Source organism: Heptranchias perlo, chromosome 21 (genome assembly GCF_035084215.1).
Source record: "Heptranchias perlo isolate sHepPer1 chromosome 21, sHepPer1.hap1, whole genome shotgun sequence".
In the NCBI taxonomy this organism is placed as follows: Eukaryota; Metazoa; Chordata; class Chondrichthyes; order Hexanchiformes; family Hexanchidae; genus Heptranchias; species Heptranchias perlo.
In genome coordinates, this window is record NC_090345.1 from 49,227,654 (window position 1) to 49,247,232 (window position 19,579).

Here is a 19,579-nt window from a genome sequence, read left to right on the forward strand (position 1 = left end):
TGTCTTTGATTAACCTGTGCCTTTCTAAATGACGATTTATGTTGTCCCTCAGAATTGATTCCAATAATTCGCCCACCACCAAAGTTAGACTGACTGGCCTATAATTACTCGGTCTATCTCTTTCTCCCCTTTTAAACAATGGTACAACGTTAGCAGTCCTCCAATCCTCTGGCACCACGCCTTTAGCCAGGGAGGATTGGAAAATGATGGTCAGAGCCTCCGTTATTTCCTCCCTTGCGTCTCTTAACAGCTTGGGATATACTTCCTCCAGGCCTGGCGATTTATCTACTTTCAAAGATGCTAAACCCTTTAATACTTCCTCTCTCACTATGTTTATCCCATCCAATATTAAACACCCCTCCTCTTTAACTACAATGTCTGCATTATCCCCCTCTTTTGTAAAGACCGACACAAAGTATTCATTTAGAACCGTACCCACATCTCTCCATTTGATTGATGAAATAAATTCATCATGTGTGTGAAAGATGTTAAAGTTCTGTCACCAGGCATATGCTGGTTCCCAATCTCTCCATCTCTGACGGATAGGCGTGCAATGAATGATCTCCATGGCCTCCTCCTCTGCATCTGTCAGCTGGACTATTTATGGTGGTCCACCTCTAGTTCTGCTCCTCTCCCTTGCATTTTGTTTTCTCTTCCTACAAGGGGAGAAAGAACAGATGTAAGATTCTCAAAATTCACAGATCCCCCAAAAACACAGAGAAAAGCCCTAAAGAAATTCACCTTTTCCCTGAGTATGGAAAACTTTGGCCATTGACTAAAATCCTAAGATAGAAGGATAGGTGAGAGATCACCAGACGAATCCACAACACACACAGTGGAATGTGGGAGAATTACTGCTTCAGACATGTCTCTATTTTAATGCAAAACCTACAGCAGGTGGTCAACAGTCACTGCCATTGAAAGAGGCAACTGCTCCAGACTTGGTGGGGCCATGTCTTTGTTTTAAAGCAAAACCGATCAACACCTAGGACTTTGGATACAAAAGGAAGCCTTGCGTGACAAGCTCTAAAAATCGGAATTAACAATGACCCATCCGGAGAAGCAATTGCAACATGATGAGGGACCATCAAAAAGCCATCAAAGATTCTTAAGGGCTTTGTAAGAACTGTTTAAACAGACATGAAGGGCTTCATTTTAGCACCCGCTATCAGGTGCGTTCCTGGCGGGGGTCTCCGAAAATTGGGGAATCCCGGAGCGGGTCCGGAGCCCGGCTCCAACCCACCCACTTCCGGGTTCCCCACTGACGCGCCGGTGTGCGCGCGCAGCCCCCACATGTGGGAATCCAGCAGGCAATTAAAGCCAGCGGGGTTCCACTTAACAGTATTTACCTTGGTATTGCAGGTCATTAACAGACCTGATTAAGTGAATATGTGAGGAGGGGTGGGATTTTATTGACAACTGGGACTGTTTCCCATACTGTGGGAAACACTCCCAGTTGAAATGGACCTGTTGCAGCTGTCAGCCTGAGGCAGCTGCAAAGGTCCATTTGACAGGTGGTGGGGGAGACCCTCACTCATTGCAGGAGGCCACTCTGTCACTTGGGACAAAGTTTGGCCTCCACCACCCTCCTCCTGACAAGAAAATTCACCAACTTGCACACTTACCCCAGGGTCCAGAGACATGTACCGACCTTGCAGACCCCCTCAGATGTACATCTTCCGGATGGGGGCCGCCGTAGCTGCAGTCATGACCTCCTCGGAGGGCGAACAGCATCACCAGCCTCACCAGCCTCGCCGTCCACGCAGTCCACCTCTGACACGTGGAGCTCCACAACAGAGTGCTGTGACACATCCACCTGTACAGCAGGAGGGAGGGTAACCGGAGAGAGAGATGCGTCGCAGAGGGCATTACCCTCGCCACAGGGTCCACAGACCGAGGCTCAGCTTCCTGGACCTCTCTGAGCAGCAGTGCACACGGAGGCTCAGAGTCACTCGACATGTAGTCGTGGACACCTGCAGCCTCCTTGATGCCGAGCTGCTCCTGGCTGGCCCGAGCACCATCTTCTTACCTGTCGCTGTCAAAGTCACCACTGCCCTCAACAACTTCTCCTCCGCATCCTTCCAGGGTGCCACCGGGGATATCGCCGACATCTCTCAGTCGTCTGCACAAAAGAGCCCTGCAAATACACCTACACCCACTCTACAGTGACACAATGGGTGGCATCAGTTGTGGGTCTTCATAGTGATCCTCAGGAAAGGGCATTATTGCACAAATCAGACAAGATTCGCAAAGACGTGGCAGTAGTGGTGCCAATATAATATGTAATGTGAGTTGGTCAGAAATTAAATATAAGTAACACCCATGACAAACCCTCCAACACCCTTGTGCATCCCCTTCATGCTCACGACACGTTTGCCTTACGCTGCCTACTGCACATATGTGATGCATGCCCTGTGGCTGCAGCACAGATAGTGGCAGGTTGAGTGAGGCTGACTGTGAAAGAGATGCACGAGAGGGTGAGTATGAGATAGAGCCATGAGATTGTATGAGGATTGGGTTGAGTGGTAGTGGCGGGATGAGTACTGGCGAGGTGAGTAAGTGCAGGTAAGATGAGGATGAGGTTTGAGTGGGTATGAGGGGTGATGTGACAGAGTAGTGTTGGCAGTGCAGAAGGAGATGTGGGGTGGGGGCGGTGATGTGGCAGATGGAGTGTAGGGGTATGAGTTAGTGTACTCACTTTGGCTGACCTACTGAGGTCATTGGAGCGCCTCCTGCACTGTATGCAGGTGGGCGATATGTTGGTGGTGCTGGTGACCTCCTCTGCCACCTCGAGCCAGGCCTTCCTGGTGGCAGAGGCAGGCCGCTTCCTCCCGCCCGCCGGGGGGAAGATCTCTGTCCTCCCCCTCCTCCTCACCCCATGTATTGATACCTGGAGTGAGGCATCATTAAACTGGGAGCAGCCTTCCCCCTGGGCTGCTCCATGCTGTAATTTTTCCTATTTGTTGCAGCATCTGTCAGTGGAGGACTGTCCCTTTAAATAGAGCTCCTCCAGCTGACAGAGCTTACTGCGCATGCGCAGCCCGCCCGACGCGTAGATCAGCAGTGGGGAACCCGGAAGGCCAGGTAAGTGGATCCAATTAGGCTGCGATCGCACGGGGGGCAGACTAATTTCAGCGGGCGCGTTACCCATGCGCCCAATAGCCCCCCCGCCGCGAACCCGCAGCCCTGCTAACATCGAGCCCGAAGTGTTTTTTTTAAAGTGACGAAGACCATTGTAAGAGAGGGATATAGAAGTGGAAACTCGAAACCTCTCTCGCTCTCTCTCTCTCTCTCTGGTTCTTGCTGGCGCTTGTGTGCTGCTTGTCTTGTTCTGCCTGTCTCTGGAAGGAAAGCAGCTTCCGGCGAAACCAACAAACCCTACGTGAGAGAACCGGTCAGCCAGACCTGCAAGGGCAAAGGATTGTTCAACAGCTCGGGAGGCGACAGTTCAACAAGGCGAGGGGGCAACAGAGAGAAGGTCAGCAGCTCTAGAAGCAGTCCGACACACAAGAAGAAACCAGAGCAACAGCCCCAGTGACCATCAGACACCTCGCGGCAACAAGGGCCTTACGAAACAACCAACCAAATATTGCCACCAATCAACCGGGTAATATTGGGCCACCGCGACCAAAGAAAACCAACTCAGGAGAAAACCGAAGATCCGCAAAGTTTCCACTCTACAATCTATTTCTGACTTAGCTCTGGGTGAATTACTGTCAAGGATTCGTTTGGTGAGCACTATCTCTGGTCCTTTAGAGTCCAACTTAGTTAGTATAGTGGGATTGGGAGGGGTGAGGTATCTTTCTACTGTAATTTCCCTCATGTGTACTTAAGTGTTCCCCATTTTATTAGAGTGTTAAGATTGTTGTGTTGTATTTTCTCTCTTGAATAAAGATCAAAGTTTCTTGCACCAAAACCAGTTGTCTGCTGCACTTTGTCACAACCCCCAAATATGTCCAAGGTCTAGAACCCAGGGAGTAGGAACGATTCGAACCGCTCAGAAGTCAGAGGTGAAGCAGACACATACCACCACCCCCTACACAGACCTGTGAGTGACTGAATGTGACGTATTCAACCGATGGATACATTAATTTGGGTGAGGCTGACAATGAAACAGATGCATCAGAGGATGACTATCAGAAAAATGCACACATTGCATCAGGATTGGGGTGAGTGGCAGTGGTGGGTACACAGATTGGGAGGTGATGAAGTGCACAGAAAGTGAAGGATGGTTGATGTGGGTGTAAGGAATGATGTGATGGAGTAGGCTTGCCAAGACAGAGTGAGGGGGGTGGGTGTTGCATTTAACAGGATGTGGGTGAATCAGCTAATGTACTCACTTTTCCTGTCCTGATTAGGTCATTAAAGCGCTTCCTACACTGCAGCCAAGACCTGGGCACCAAGCTCTTGCTGCTCACCTCTAGTGCCACCTCCAGCCACGCCTTCATGGTGAGAGAACCGGGCTTCTTCCTCCCATTGCTTGGGTAAATTACCTCCCTCCTGCTTCACACTACAGCCAGTAGTACATCTAGGGAGGCATCAGTAAAGCTTGGTGCTGCCTTTGCTCTCCTGGACACCATTTCTCCTTTCTCCTTCAAAATCCATTCTTGGACTAGCCCTTTAAATAATGCGCTTTAAATCGTGTCATTCGGGTGCACAGTAGGCCCCCTGTGGAGTTTGGAGATGCGAAACCCGGAAGTAAAATTAGGTGCCTTCAAAGTACCTCAGTGGCCATCCGTATAGATAGCCTCTTCGTCCAAGGCACCTTTATAATGTGACATTTCACTTTGAAGAAATTATTGCTGCGTATAAAATCATAGGAATATTTTGAGAAAATTCACGCCATCTCCCACAGCCTCGCCTGTCCGTCTGACTGTGTGGGACAAATTCACCTCTAAGTTCCTGCTCACTTTGAAATGGTAAAAAAAGCAGAATAAGTTCTTTAAGCGTACTGCCTCAAACCCGTCCCAAAAAAACTGCACCTGCATTCTCCTCTCAGAAATTTGCGTCCCCTTTAAGACCTGCCAGAAGAGCTAACTGCTCAATTTAATTGGGTTCAAGGGGTCATGGCCAGTGTACCCTATCCCTACCATTTTCACCCAAACAATTAACACCATTATGAATGTGGCAGTAGAGGCTGCAGCAGATATCCCTTAGGTGGAAGGAGGCATTTGTGTGCTCATACTGAAAGTTGGTGTTTCATTGCATGCATCGCATTCTTTAAAGTATTTTGAGATATAAGTCAGGACCTTTGTTGCTAATTTGCTCTGCTCAAACTACTGCTTAGGACTCTAGGCATGGATTTCCCTATCAGAACACCATTATTTTTATGTTATGCAGAGAAGAATGAGGATATGCAAGAGGCCAGAGTGGTGACTCTTAGAGTCAGGCATCATAGAAGTTGTCTCTTGCTGACACGTGGACATGTAGTCACCAAGGACTACAAACCAGGAAGGTCTTACTTAGACTTCTATGTTCTGTTCACACAAGCTTTTGGCATATCTTCTGGTGCCCTGATAGCTACATGAATGCAGCTTATTATGCCCTGGACACAAGGGAAGCCAGCCAATGGAGCAAATCACCCAGAAAGCTCTTATTTTGGCAGTTGGTGTCCATTGGGAAGGTAATGTACTGGCTTGCTCTGACAAAGAGGGCGTTGGTGACCTGCTTGATGCAGCTCTGCACTGAAGACTGGAAGATGCAGGTGATGTCCTCTGTAACAACCTGGAAGAATCCTGTGGTGAAAAAGTTAAGGACGGTGATGACTTTGACATCCACTGGCAATGCATAGCCCCCTAGTCCAACAGACAGTAGGTCCTGCTGCAAGAGGCTCCATAGGTCAGCAACCTCCTTACTGGTGAAGTGCAACCTCCTCCTGCAATGCTCCACAGAAATATCTAAGAAAGTAAGTCTTGGCCAATAGACCCTATGGGTTAGGTAATGCCTTCTGCAAGCAGCCCCCCTCACCTCTGGTCTTCTAACAGGCGCAGCTTCTGCATGTCCTGGTTTTTCAGGGGGCTGCCACTGCTGCCCCTCCTCTTCCTCCAACTGTACATCCATCCAAAAGGAGTGAATCAAAAATAGCACCCATGCTAAGCATCAAGTGTCTAATGAGGGAAAAAATGAGAAAGAAGCAAACTAGAAGCTCAGAACTGGCTTGCAGATGCACTACTCACAATGGTACAGATCCTAATGACCTAAGTGCCTGTAGGTGAGTGCCCCTTTAAACTCAGCTTCCAGTCATGTCAGTCAGTTTGTGAAGCCAATACCGTTAAGTTTTACTCAGCGGGTTTGCTGCAGAGCAGGACTTCTGACCCGCCCAGTTAAATTTACACTGGGGTCCAAACTACGTCATCGGACCATTATTTGAACATTTGTGCCTCAGATGTCAATGCTTTCTCCTAAAGCAATTGAGGAAATATGTCAACTGCTGGCTGAAAACCAGATGGACAGCACTGTTTGTATCAGTTTATGTGACCACCTTAAACTTCTTTGCAACTGGATCCTTCTAGACAAAATCAGGTGACTTGTGCAACATTAACCAGTCAGCAGCTTACCGCTTCATCAATGTTATTGATGCTCTCGTCAGGATGGTTGCACAATTCATTTCCTTCCCAGTGGAAGCAATGAAGCAAAAAGAGAGAACTACCCAGTTCTATAGGCTGGCTGGTACAGGGAGCAATTGATGGAACTGGTGTCACTGAAAGGTCCATAAAAAACTCTATTTTATGAACAGAAAGGGCTTCTATTCTATCAATGTCCAGCTGATGTATGATGCTAATCACCTGATTATGCATGTCGATACCAGATACTGATGGAGCCGTCATGACTCTTTCATCATGCAACAATCCACTATTCCAGCCATCAAGACTTAAGACAGTATATTAGGGTGCTTAATTGGTATCCAGACTTATCTTCTCCACTCACAGCTGATGACTCTAATGAGGCTCCCGCATACAGATGGGAGAACAGATATAATAAGGCCCATGCGGCCACAAGAAGTGTCATCGAGCATTCTGAAGTCTTGTTTAAGATACCTGCATAACTAGAGTGGAGCACTGCAGTGCAGCCCAGCCAGAGTCTCCAGGATCATTGTAGCATGTTGCATTCTTCATAACATTGCCATGAAGGAAGTTTTGCTGCTGCCAGAAGATGATGATGATGATGATGAAGAGGGTTTGGAAGAACCTCTTTCCCCACAACATGGATGCACAGGAAGAAGACGAAGTAGAACAGTATAGCCAACAGCCAACTGCCAGAGCAAGGTAATCACAACTGAGAGCCCAATGCTTTCAAAAAATAACGGTCAACTCACCAAAATAACATCATCTTCCAACTCCCAAAAGTTGAAAGCAAATACAGAATATGAACTCACAACTCTGTGATCACGCCGTGTTTACTTTAAACAACACCATTTACCACAAAACTCCATTCTCCCCATCTACAACTACTTCTTAACACCCTTTGTGACTCTACTTTGGTCCAGTTAACATATTTGTTTTAGCTCCTAATCTACGACTGCTACAAAGTGTTCCCTGAATGAGATGAGATTGACTGTGGATGGCTGGGATGGTTCCCATGGAACTTTAGATGTCTGAGGTGACTCTCATCTCAGGGTAGTTGCTGTCTCAGAGGGATCATTTTCCAGCAGCCCTTTTTAAAAAATTCATTCCTGTGATGTGGGTGTCACTGGCAAGGCTGGTATTTATTGCATATCACTAAAGCCACTTCATAGGGTAGTTGAGTTAACCATGTTGGTGTGGGTTTCCTTCCCTAAAGGACATTAGTGAATTAGTTGGGTTTTTACAACTTCATGATCACTTTTACTGGTACAAGCTTTACATTTTCAGATTTTTCTTTAACTGAACTCAAATTCTCAAAGGTTGGATTTGAACTCACATGTTCTGGATTATTAGTCTGGGCCTTTGGATTACTAGTTCAGCAACATAACCATTATGCTATTGTACCCTTTCCCTTGTAATAATACAGGGGTGCTGGGCCCAAGTCTGGAGTTCCCTCATGTGAAGGCATTGCAGGGAGCCTTAAGGCAGCAGCATTGCTGCCACTTTCCAGGGAGACAGCAGCATCAGTGCCCACTCCTCGCAGCCCATTAGTGCATGGCACAGGCTCAGAGGTGCTATTAGTCAGCGTCATCACAGGCTGAAAAGTCCCAATCACCTCTTTGAAACCCTGTGAAATTGCCTTGCTGAAAGCATTTATTGTAATATTGTTAGCTGCCACTCCGGAAGCCACCAATGTTCTTAGAAGCTCTTCCTGGTAGCCTGACACTGCAGCAATTTCCCAGGCTCTCCAGGGTATTCTGCAGGTTGTGAGAGACTTCCTGCAATGTGTTGCAGATGCAGGTAGTGGACTCCTTCCACTTATCTCAACTTCATGTCTCCACAAGAAATCTATGCTCCTAGCCATTACTTTTTGAAAGCTGGACCATGAGATCTAACTCCCTTGGCTCTCTCGGCCAAGGACATTGTCTTTGTCTCTCTCATCAACTTTGCTTCCAATTTCCACACCTCCCTCGCATTCATGGTCCATCTCCGGCTCTTCACTTCCCTTCCTCAACTTCTCTATTTCCATTTTTGGGGATAGGTTGTCCACCAAATATCTACTATAAGCCCACTGACTCTCACAGCTACCTTGATTACACTTCCTCCCACTTCCTGTAAAGACTCTATTCCATGTTGCCAGTTTCTCCATCTCTGTCACATCTGTTCTGACAATGTCACTTTCCACACCAGTGCTTCCGATATGTCTTCCTTTTTCCTAAACTGACGATTCCCCTCCATTGTGATTGACAGGGTTGACCGTGTCCATCCCATTTCCTGCACTTCTGCCCTCATCCCTTTCCCTCCCTCCCAGAACCACGATAGAGACCCCTTGGCCTCACCTTCCACCCCACCAGCCTCCACATTCAACGGATCATCCTCTTCCATTTCCATTACCTCCAGCACAATGCCACCACCAAACACATCATCCCCTCCCCTCCTCTCTCAGCATTCTGAATGGAGCGTTCCCTCCGCAATACCCTGGCCCACTCTTCCATCACCCCCAACACCGTTCCCCTTCCCTCAGCACCTTCCCATGCAAGCGCAGGAGATGTAACACCTGCCCTTTCACCTCTTCCCTTCCCACTATCCAGGGCCCCAAACACTCCTTCAAGATGAAACAGCGATTTACTTGTACTTCTTCCAACGTAACATACTGTACTCGCTGCTCATGATGCGATATCCGCTACATTGGGGAGGCCACTGCAGGCGTGACCTGAGCTTCCAATCGCTTGCCACTTTAATTCTCCATCCCACACCCACTCTGACCTCTGTCCTCGGCCTCCTACACTGTTCCAATGAAGCTCAATGCAAGCTTGAGAAACAGCACCTCATCTTTCGATTTACAGCCATCTGGCCTCAACATCGAGTTCAACAACTTCAGATAAAAACCACCACTTGGATTTTCTTGGACAGCAAGTGCTGGTGTTGGTTCTGCTGTAACCACTTACACTTCTTCTGGATCCATCTTTTGTTTCTTTTTTGTCCCATTACCACCCCCTTTTGCCTTGCACCATCATCCCTTTTGTCATTTAATCACTCCTGCCTTCCACCCTATCATACACCTTACCCTTTGTTCTCCCCACTCCTCCCCCCCCCCACCTCCACCCCCACTTTTTCCCTGGCTCTGTACTTGCTTAGAAGCTCTTAAATCTCTAACTTCTTCCAGTTCTGTTGCAAGGTCATCAACCTGAAACATTAACTCTGTTTCTCTCTCCACAGATGCTGCCTGACCTGCTGAGTGTTTCCAGCACTTTTTGTTTTTATTTCAGCCTTCTCCCTTTCTTTGACTCCCACGTAGTCATTATCACTAGTGCTTACTGCTTCCCCCAATGACAATCGTTCTGACTCGCTTGTTAATTCCTCATGAGTGGGTGTCTCTGCGCTAGTGCTTGTGCGGGTAAGATGCCATGACGGAGTTGGTGAGAAAGTGACAGGAATGGCATATCCATGAATAGCAACAGCTGTTTCTTGGGAAATGCCTGGGTGGTCAACAGAGTGGCTAGCCTTTTCCTGCAAAGCAACCCCTATGAAGGGAAAGTCAGAGAGGCTTATTCAGTTGTGCAGACAGTGACATTGCCCTTTGGAGAACTGGTTGCTGAGTGTAAGGATATTGCAATAATTTGAGAAAGCTCAGGAGTTCGGAGAGCTTTTCCCTGCCTTTACCAACCTTCTGCTGCCAACTTGTCTCTAACCTTGCCCTCTGCTGCAGGCTCTCCTGTGCGCCTAGAGAGTTTCCTTTTCCTGCAGACTCAGGGTCTTCCATCGAGGTGGTCCTCCCCCAATAGTATTTATCTGGCTGTAGGCCAACTTTTTCTTTGGAGGAAGAGAAGACAGAAGAAGAGAAGTTACAGGCTTGGACACTTTACCCTGTATAAGCAAATGCATCCATGATGATCAGAACTGAAGGTACATTGTCCCTTTAAATGAAGTGCCCTTGAAGACTAGCAGTAACCCTTGTGGCAAGCAAAGTTAGTCGAGAGAGTGGCTGGTGAATGTAAAAGTTTGGAGAGGTTGCCCTTTGCATTAGTGATTTCCTCTGACACCCAGGGAGAGTATGAGAAGTCAGGTGATAAGTGAAGGCTCTATTAGGATGCAGGCTGGTACAAATGCCTTGACTTACCTTGGCCACCCTCATGAGGTCACTGAACCTTATTCAGCATTGTATGGATTTTCTTGGGGTATTGCAGGATGTACTGACTGACTCTGCCACCTCCCTCCAGACAGCCTGTGCCACCCTCTTGTGGTGCTTCCTTCCCTCTGTGCCCAGAGACAGCCCCACCTTGCCCTGCCTAAAGCACCTCTATAGATACATCTGAGAATATTGGTGTTCTTGTTGTTGTTGCCACACATGAAACTGCTGCGCCCTCAGCCATCTTGTAGTGTCTGGAGCTTAAATTCAAAAATCTCCATTTAACTGGATCCAGCCTTTTAACAGCTGCACCAGGACTGTTAGTTATCTCCATCCCAGAGGTGGTAAGCCAATGAAAGATGGTTTTCAAAGACACTTCATTTAAAGAGACAGTGAGGCCTATATTTCTTAGTGCCCCAAACCAGGTGCAATTCTAGTGGCAGGCAGTAACAGGAATGGAGAGACGCGAAAACCGAACTAAATTCGTCCTCGGACCTCAGCAGAATAAATCAGGTGAGCTGCGAACGCCAATTAAGCACCTCAATGCAGCTCACCTGTTAGGGCTTTACCAATTTTGGCCCACACCGAGACCCACGGATAAGTCCGGGAGTGGGGGAGGCGATCTGGAGGAGAGGCGAAGGTGGGCGGGCAGCGGCCAGCAGTTGTTTTGTGGAGCCAGGAGAACTCCTGTTCCTTTGGACTTCACAATTATGAACATTTTCGAAGTTTTTGGGACTTTTTGATTGATCTCCAGTGGTCCCTTTAAGGACTGCTGGTTAGGCTGCTCAAGACCTGGAAATATCAGTGTAAACAAATTTACCAATCTGGGTAGGAAATGAACACACGAGCCTCATTTCAATATTGAAAGGCCCTGACCAATTTAGCAGTGGCCCGAATGCCCGTGTAGATCGGACAAGGACCTCTGCCCTGTCAAATTGGTCACCACTTCGCCTGTCAACGAGCGGGAATTTGCTCAGAGCTGGTCCTGCTCCACTGGCATCATTTTGCCGGAAGTGCAGCAAAAACCTGTTTACACACGTAAATGGGGAATCCGTGCACATCCAGCGAAGCAACGCCAGTGGAGCAGGAGCAGGTCCGAGGAATTTCCTGACCACTGACGTCAATGGAAAGCAATATGGGGTGGAGTGTACAATGAGCAGCTGATGTTGAACCATATGAAGCATGCATGCTACAATGGAGAGAGGTGAAGGTCTGTTTAAATGAAGTGACCTTGGAGACTAGCTGAAGCCCATGAGGCAGGCTATGTGAATTGACGGAGTTGTTAGTTAAGATGATGGTCAAGTGTTTTGAGAGGTTTTCATTTGAATTAATGAGTGTCCCTGACACCCAGGTGCTGAAAGAGAAAAAGAATGATAGGTAAGGTGAGTTAAGGTAGTATGAGTGGTAGACATGTAATTGCAGCAGAGCCTAGACTTACTTACCTTTGTTACTCTTGTGAGGTCCTTTAACCTCTTCCAGCACTGTGTGGCAGTTGTAGTGGTAGAGGTCACATTGACTGCCTCTGCCACCTCTCCACACAGCCTGAACTGCCCTCGAATGGGGCTTCCTGCCTTCAATGCCCAAAAGTCCTGCTCTTCTCATCCTCACTTCTGCCAAAAAAATCTCCACTGATGCGTCCGAGTATCTGGGAGCCTTCCCTGCTGCTGACACCCCCAAGGTGATGCTGCTTCAGACTTTCTTGCAGAAAAGTGAAAGTCCCCTTTAACTAGCTGCAAACTTTTAAACGCTGCACCAGAAATTAACTTTCTTCCATCCCAGCGGCGGTAAATCGATCCAGATCTTACATGTTATTACAACTCTAAAGCTGCCCTGCAGAGCAAATGAGGGCCTGGAGAGGAATTTGCAGCAGGTTAGTGGCAGAATCGCTTGGACAGGCAGTATTTATGTTCCACTGCTAACCCACCAAAAGGGAAGAGAATTCAGATAAGCGCCTTTAAGCTGCTACAGGCCTTTAAGGCTGCAGCATTACTCACATTTTCACCACATAATAGATGTGCACCCCAAAGAGGGCCACATTGCCCACTGGCAGAATGCTCCAAAAGGCAAAGCACCTGAACTTGGAAATACAGACAAGTTCAGTTGTGTCCCAGTGGTGTGCATTTCAAGTGCACTCTATTACAATAGAGTCTGGGTTAATGGGGGAGAAGAAATATGATGATGAAGTAAGTGGGAGTTGGTATCGAGGTAAGAAATAAACATTTCACTCTGTGACATCAATGGCTAGGATTACCTTTCCAATGGCAGTGTTCCAGAGGAGTGGAACTTTCATCATCCACGATTCCCACCACCAAGAGTGATTCCGTTTTTTCCCGGCTATGAATTCCCGGTACAGCTCCAGAAGAGAACCAGACAATTAAAGGTTAGAAGCACCCTGAAAATGGAAAGATCAGCTGCCAAGTAGGCTATGACAGAGATCGTGGCATATGCAATGTAAATAGGGGCTGGAATAGGGGAAGATGGGGCCGTTACAAGGCTCTCTCGCTCAATTGGGGTAAGTCAAGATCAATGCTGCTGCTTCCCAGGCCAGCTTCCCCAAGGTGACCCCTGGGAAGCAACGGTTATTGAATGGACGGAAGGCAAATCAACTGGGCCCCGTCCATCCACCGCCATTTGCATGTGGCATGGGGAAGAAGAGACCAGTGATAGTCCCAAGGGAGGGATATCCCACAGGTGGTGAGGCAGCAGTCGGGCTCATCGCCTGAATTTTAGGTCATTCACCACCATGATCCCAACCAATTTTGGGCGGGATTGCAGAGAATAATCCAGGCCAACCTGCCTTAGTAAGTTGTCTTGACTGTTTGGAAACACGGGAGAAGAGTACAAGAAGTGAAAAGTAACAAATGTTAACATACCCAACTGCAGCCCATGGTGTGTATGATAACTTTTACGTGCAATGTTCAGTTGCATTAGAAAGGAGAATTCTTTTAGGCTGAATACATGAAAGGATGTGAATAGAGGAACATTTGTAGGTGAAGGCTGGGGGTGCACAGTGTACCTTATACTATATTAATGGAAGGTAATGGTGGGCTGTCCTGGTAAAGACCGTGAGATTTTTCCTGAGCAAGTACATGGTGTTGTGAATGAGTATTCATGCTGGAGGCAACCTTTCCCATTCACCCTGGGCTGCTGCTCTTGGGAGCCCACATTGTTCGGTCAATGAGGGAACCCCAATCCCTTCTGTCACATTTCTTCGAGAAGAATATCTACTGCCCCATCCATGATGCAGGCCCCTGTGCAGCCTACTTGACTCCTTCCAGCCATTTTTGACACAAAAGCTTGCTTGTTTCTCCAGCTGATACTTTGTGCTTGCCCCTTTACATCACGTGATTCCCTCCCCCCCCACCTGATGGACAAGTCTCCAATCAGAGGCATTTCCCATGCCTGAAGCTTACCTGTCATATAATTCAACCAGGGTCAGTGCACTACAGGTCACAAGGCTGCGGTTTGGGCACTGCTCAACTATTGATTGGGTATATGCCCGATTAGAAAATCTAGGCTACGGAGTTGTGAGCAGCCTAAATGCCTTAATTCATAGTTGATCAATGTCAGCTCAGTGCTTCAGGCTTTCACTGAAACTCTTTCAAACCATCTCAGTCAGTGTGTCTATGCTGACATTGATGGGGAAAGTGGCAGCCTTCAGAGGAGTTTGGAATTAGCTCTCAGAAACATTTCCTCAGAAACTGCAGCAACAATAGAGATAAATACCAAGAGGAAAACAAATACTGACAAAGATAAACTAAGAAAGAGAGAAAAATATAAAATGCCACTAAAGAGGAGGAGAGGGAGATAATAAGGAAAGAAATGAGAAAAGAAGAATACAACTTATTTTTCTATGGCGTCTTATCACATCCTCAGAATTCCCAAAGTGCTTCACAATCAGTGAAATTCTTTGAAATGCAGTCACTATTGTTATGTAGGCAAATGTGCAACCGATTTGCACAGAATAAGATCCCACAAACAGCAAGAATTACTCGTTATTCTTTTTTTTGGTGGTGTTGGTTGAGGGAGCAATGTTGGCCAGGACACTGGGAGAATTCCCTTCTCTTCTTCAAATAGTGCCAAGGGATCTTTTATGTCCACCTGAAAAGGCGGAGGAGGCCTCGGATTAACATTTCATCCAAAAGATGCAGGAGAGAGAATGATAACAATATACGTTTTGATTACCTTTTTTTTTCAGACTTATCTGTACCAGCATCCAGAAAGGTCTGAGATGGGGGGGCCCAGCCACAAAAGTTTTAAAAGGTGAGGCCCAGCCCGAAAGCATTTGAGATGATGAGACCCAGCCTGAAAAGGTTTTAGAATCGCTGTACTAGAATGTTTAATTCTGATTGAAACAGTAATTGAGCAGAGTTCAGTATCTTGTCCAATGTAGGTGAATACAATAGCTGATGCAACATGAAGGGATCAATTATTCTGTAGCCCCATTGTGCAACATCAGTTATCAGACCATCTAAAAGATCTGTAACAATAATCATTTGTGGTTGATAAGCAACAGCTGCACACTTACATGAAGATTTTCTTGTCTTGGATGAACAATGCAATGGCAGACACACTGCTAAAGCACTGGTAGGAAGCAAGGAAATGGAAAGAACCTACCCTATAAGAAATACAACAATCAGCCAATGTCATCTAGAATATGCAATAAACATTACAAATGTGTGTTACTGGTGCAAAGCCTTGCCTGCTGGGAGTACAAATTGGGAAATCCTCTCTGCTCCCATTTCATGATATTTGCAACATTTACTTTTATCCTAGCAAATACCCCATGGTATTCCTCAGTCAGCTGGAGGATATGTACGAAAAGGGATGGTATGCAGTCGGATTACCAGGGATACTGACTTATCAGCACTGGAGATGATGCTGGGATATGGCGGTACTGGGATTGGTCCTCAGAGTCTAGCAATATTTTGAGATGGGCTTCCAGACTCTGGAAGCCCCAGGGATGGGGTTGAGGGTTTTGAGAGCATTGGAAATTGAGGTTCCAGAGGTCTTAGGATCTGGGATCACAAAGAGAGAGATCTTAGGATCTATGGGCATTAGGCAGGGAGTTCCCAAGGCCTCAGAACATTGGGCATGGTTATGTGATCATGGAGCATTGGGAATGTGGTCTAAAGGTTTCTGAGTACTAAGAGGGTTGTAAGTTTTTGGAGTGCAGAAAAGGAGAGGGATCCTGAGGTGCACCAAAACTAAGGAGGGGAGTTTTAGAACATTGGAGACTACTGGTATCTAGCAGTATTTTTCATTTCTCCCGCTCAGATACTTTGTGCTGTCAATTTCTACCCCAACCTGTACTCTTCCTCTGCAATACTACTCTACTGCTGCCGTCCCAGACTTGAATTCCGCCTTCAATTAGCCTACAGTTGCCCTCTGTGCCTCCCTTGGCACTTTCTAAAGAGCCAACGAGACACCTGTTGCTGTATACTCACCAGCAGCAACCGCAATTGCTCCATTCACGACTGTTGCTGACCTTCCCAACTAGCAAACCTGCTTGGAGCTTAACTCATCATCCTTTACTACCCCACTCACCACTAACCCTTTGGACTCTGCCAATGGATCAACAACCACTGCCCCCTCTGCATTTCCCACCAGCTTTTCTGCTCACTTACATACAAGGCCCTTGCCATCCATGACCTTATTGCTGATGATTATATTAACATCCTGGGTTGACTGAAACTTGGCTCATGGGTGGTGACATCTTGTCCCTTACTGAAGCCTATCCGCCTAGCTATACCTTCCATTATCTGCCAACAAATCACCATGGTGACTGGTGGACCTTAACACCAAGTCACATCTTGGTATTTCCCCCTACTCCTCTGGTACCTCCTTCGCCTTTGTTCCACCTCTCCTGCCTCTCATTTAAATTCTCATTGCCTGTCGCCGCTCATCCAAGCCTCAACCCAAGTTTCTCCCTGAGATATCCTCCCTCCCTCCATCTCTGCACTGAGCGACTCTTCATCCTCAGTGATAACATAGGAATTGCTAGACGAAAAAAGACCAAGATCCATCTACCATCTGCCTTCTACCATCCTGGTAATCGCATGATACAATGATAATGGAGTTGTTGATGAATCATTGCAATCAATCTCTATCAATTAGTCCACAATAGACCCAGACATGATGTGAGGAAAACCCAAGTGGTGGAGAGTTTTGAGAACCATGGGGGTGAAATTCAACTTGGGCAGGGATGCAACACAGACAATATTGCATCTGCTGCCAGTTATACGCACTGCCCAATATTTAGTTCCACTGAAGTCAATGGAAGTGAATCTTGGACTGGATGTATAACGGGCGGCAGATGCGATACTGCCCATTTTGCATCCCTGCCCAAGTTGAATTTCACCCCCATAGGTCCAAAAGACACCTGTTCCTCCGAAGCGTACTACACTTACCACATTTCATGTTTCAAATTGCTCATATGCTCTATTCCAAAATGTTATTTCAATATTCATCTCAGCTTCCCTTACCCTCTCTCCTCTGAATTCACCATCCTCCTGTTCTGCCTAAACCTCTCCTTCCATATAATTTCTCCTGCCCATATTCACAGCCACCCCTTCAACTATGCCATCTCCCATGACCTCTCTTCCATCGTCTCAATCACTAACAAGGCCATCTCTGACCATTTCCTTATATCCCGCACCACTCACATCCCTCTTCCAACCCCACTTTCTTCTACATCCAACCCTGGAAAAAATCTCTCCCCCAAGTCACTTACAACTGCCAAACCTTTAACCATCCATTCACCAAGATAATTTTGCAGCTGTCAAATTGCTCAGCCATTCCTTCATTTCTACCATTGATGCCCTTGTTCCCAAGCAAAACCTTTACTGTCTGTCCCTTTGGTATGGCCTCCAATTTCATTCCCGCAAATTCAAGTAATGCAGACTTGAGGGTATCTGGCACACAACTGGCCTCATTCTGCTCTGCCAAAACCACGCACTACTCCAGAATCATTCTGAAGAGCATAAAGATAATCTCCAGCTTCTTTTCTCCACTACGAAATGTCCCTTTAAACCTCTCTTGCCTGCCCCCTCCACCCTCACCTCCGACAACATGTTCAATGAGCTTATGGAATTATTTGTCACCAAGATTGATACCATTCATTCAACTGCATATGCTGTCATCCCTCTTCCCTTGCCCACCAAGCCAAACTTCCCCCCAGTCCTCTGCCCTAGCCTTGAACCTCTTTAGCTTCTCTCCCATTTCCCCCATGCCCTCTCTGATCTCATCTTGTCCATGAGACGTTTTCCTACTCCCTTGACTCCATTCGCTATAAATTACTGACCACCCTATTCTCTTCCTGGCCCACATGCTAGCTGACATTATAATTGGTTCCCACTCTTCAGGTACTGCCCCCTTCCTTTCAAAACTGACATCATCAACCCCTCCTTAAAAACTTAACTTCAAACCCTCTGTCTTTAGAAATTACCACCCCATCTCCAACCTCCCTTTCGTCTCCAAAGTCCTTGAGCCTCCCAAATCTGTGCCCATCTTTATTGCAACTCCCTATTTGAATCTTTCCAATCAGGTTTATGCACCTCCCATAGCCACCAAAATGGCCCGAACCAAAGTCACCAGTGACATCCTCTGTGACTGTGCCAATGGTGCATTATCCCTCCTCATCTGCCTTAACTTCTCTGCAGCCTTTGACATGGTCAACCACACCATCCTTCTCCAACACCTCTCTTCCATTGTCCAGCTCGGTGGAACTGCCCTCACTTGGTTCCACTCTTATCTATCCAAACATAACCAGAGCATTTCCTGCAATGGCTTCTCTTCCTGCCCCTACCTCTCACTACCCCCTCCTCCTCTTCATCAATATGCTGCCCCTCCACAGACAAGATGTCAGTTTCCACATGAGAACACCCAGTTCTACCTCTCCACTGCTTCACTCAACCCCTCCATTGCCTCTATGGTCAGACTGCATATTCAACATCCAGTCTTAAATGAGCCACAATTTCCTCCAGCTAAACACTAGGAAGACCGAAGCCATCATTTTTGTCTCTGCCACAAACTGCATACCATTGCCGCTGATTCTATCCCTCTTCCCAGCCATTGTCTCAGGTTGAACCAGACTGTTTGCAACCTCGGCGTCCTATTCGACTCAGCTGAGCTTCCAAATCCCTATCCTCTCCATCCAGAGACCATCTACTTCTGTAACATCCCTGCCTCTGCCTTCCACCCTCCTTAGACTTCAGTTCATCTAAAACTTTGTGTGTGTATCCTTTCCTGCACCAAGTTTTGCTCACCCATCACTCCCGTCCTTGCTGACCTACATTGGTACTTGGTCCCTCAACATCGCAAATTTAAAATTCCCATCCTCGTGTTTAAATCCCTTCATGGCCTCCCTATCTTGTAACCTCCTCCTGTCCTACACCTCTCCCCCCAAATTTCTGTTCCTCTGACTCTGGCCTTTTGTGAATCTCCACCTCTTTTCTCCCCATTATTGGCAGCTGTGCCTTCCGTCTCATTCTCTAGAATTCCTTCCCTAAACTCCTCTGCCTCTAAACCTGCCTCTCTTACTTTAAGATCCTCCTTAATACCCATTCAATCACTACCTCTTCCCTTTGAAGTACCCATTCAATCCCTTAATCCTGCCCTCTCCCTTGGTCCACTGTCATTTATCTCACATTTAACTCTTCACCCACCCCCTCCCATCCCGCTTTCTCTTCTAAAGCGCAGGTAGTGAGAGGTTAGAGGCTACCTTATTTCCTTCCTCTCCTCCCCCTCAGCCTCCCTCGTAATTGGTTTTGTTCAAAGATGCTTTGTTTGCTTTCAAAATTCAAAGAAACTATCTGTCTACCTTTCGCACTGTGTCGTTCTTTCTCTCAATGCCCCTTCTCTCTCAGTCCCCTTTCTCTCAACCTTA

At 47.0% G+C, this 19,579-nt stretch overlaps 1 protein-coding gene across 1 annotated transcript in view; it reads right to left on the reverse strand.

The window, feature by feature from the left end:
* Positions 1-19,579, reverse strand: part of LOC137340253 (broad substrate specificity ATP-binding cassette transporter ABCG2-like) — a 192,241-nt gene that overhangs the window by 43,333 nt on the left and 129,329 nt on the right. Inside the window, exon 10 of the mRNA XM_068002671.1 lies at positions 15,221-15,310. Coding sequence (XP_067858772.1) covers positions 15,221-15,310 — 90 coding nt within the window. The remainder of the gene's footprint in view (positions 1-15,220; positions 15,311-19,579) is intronic.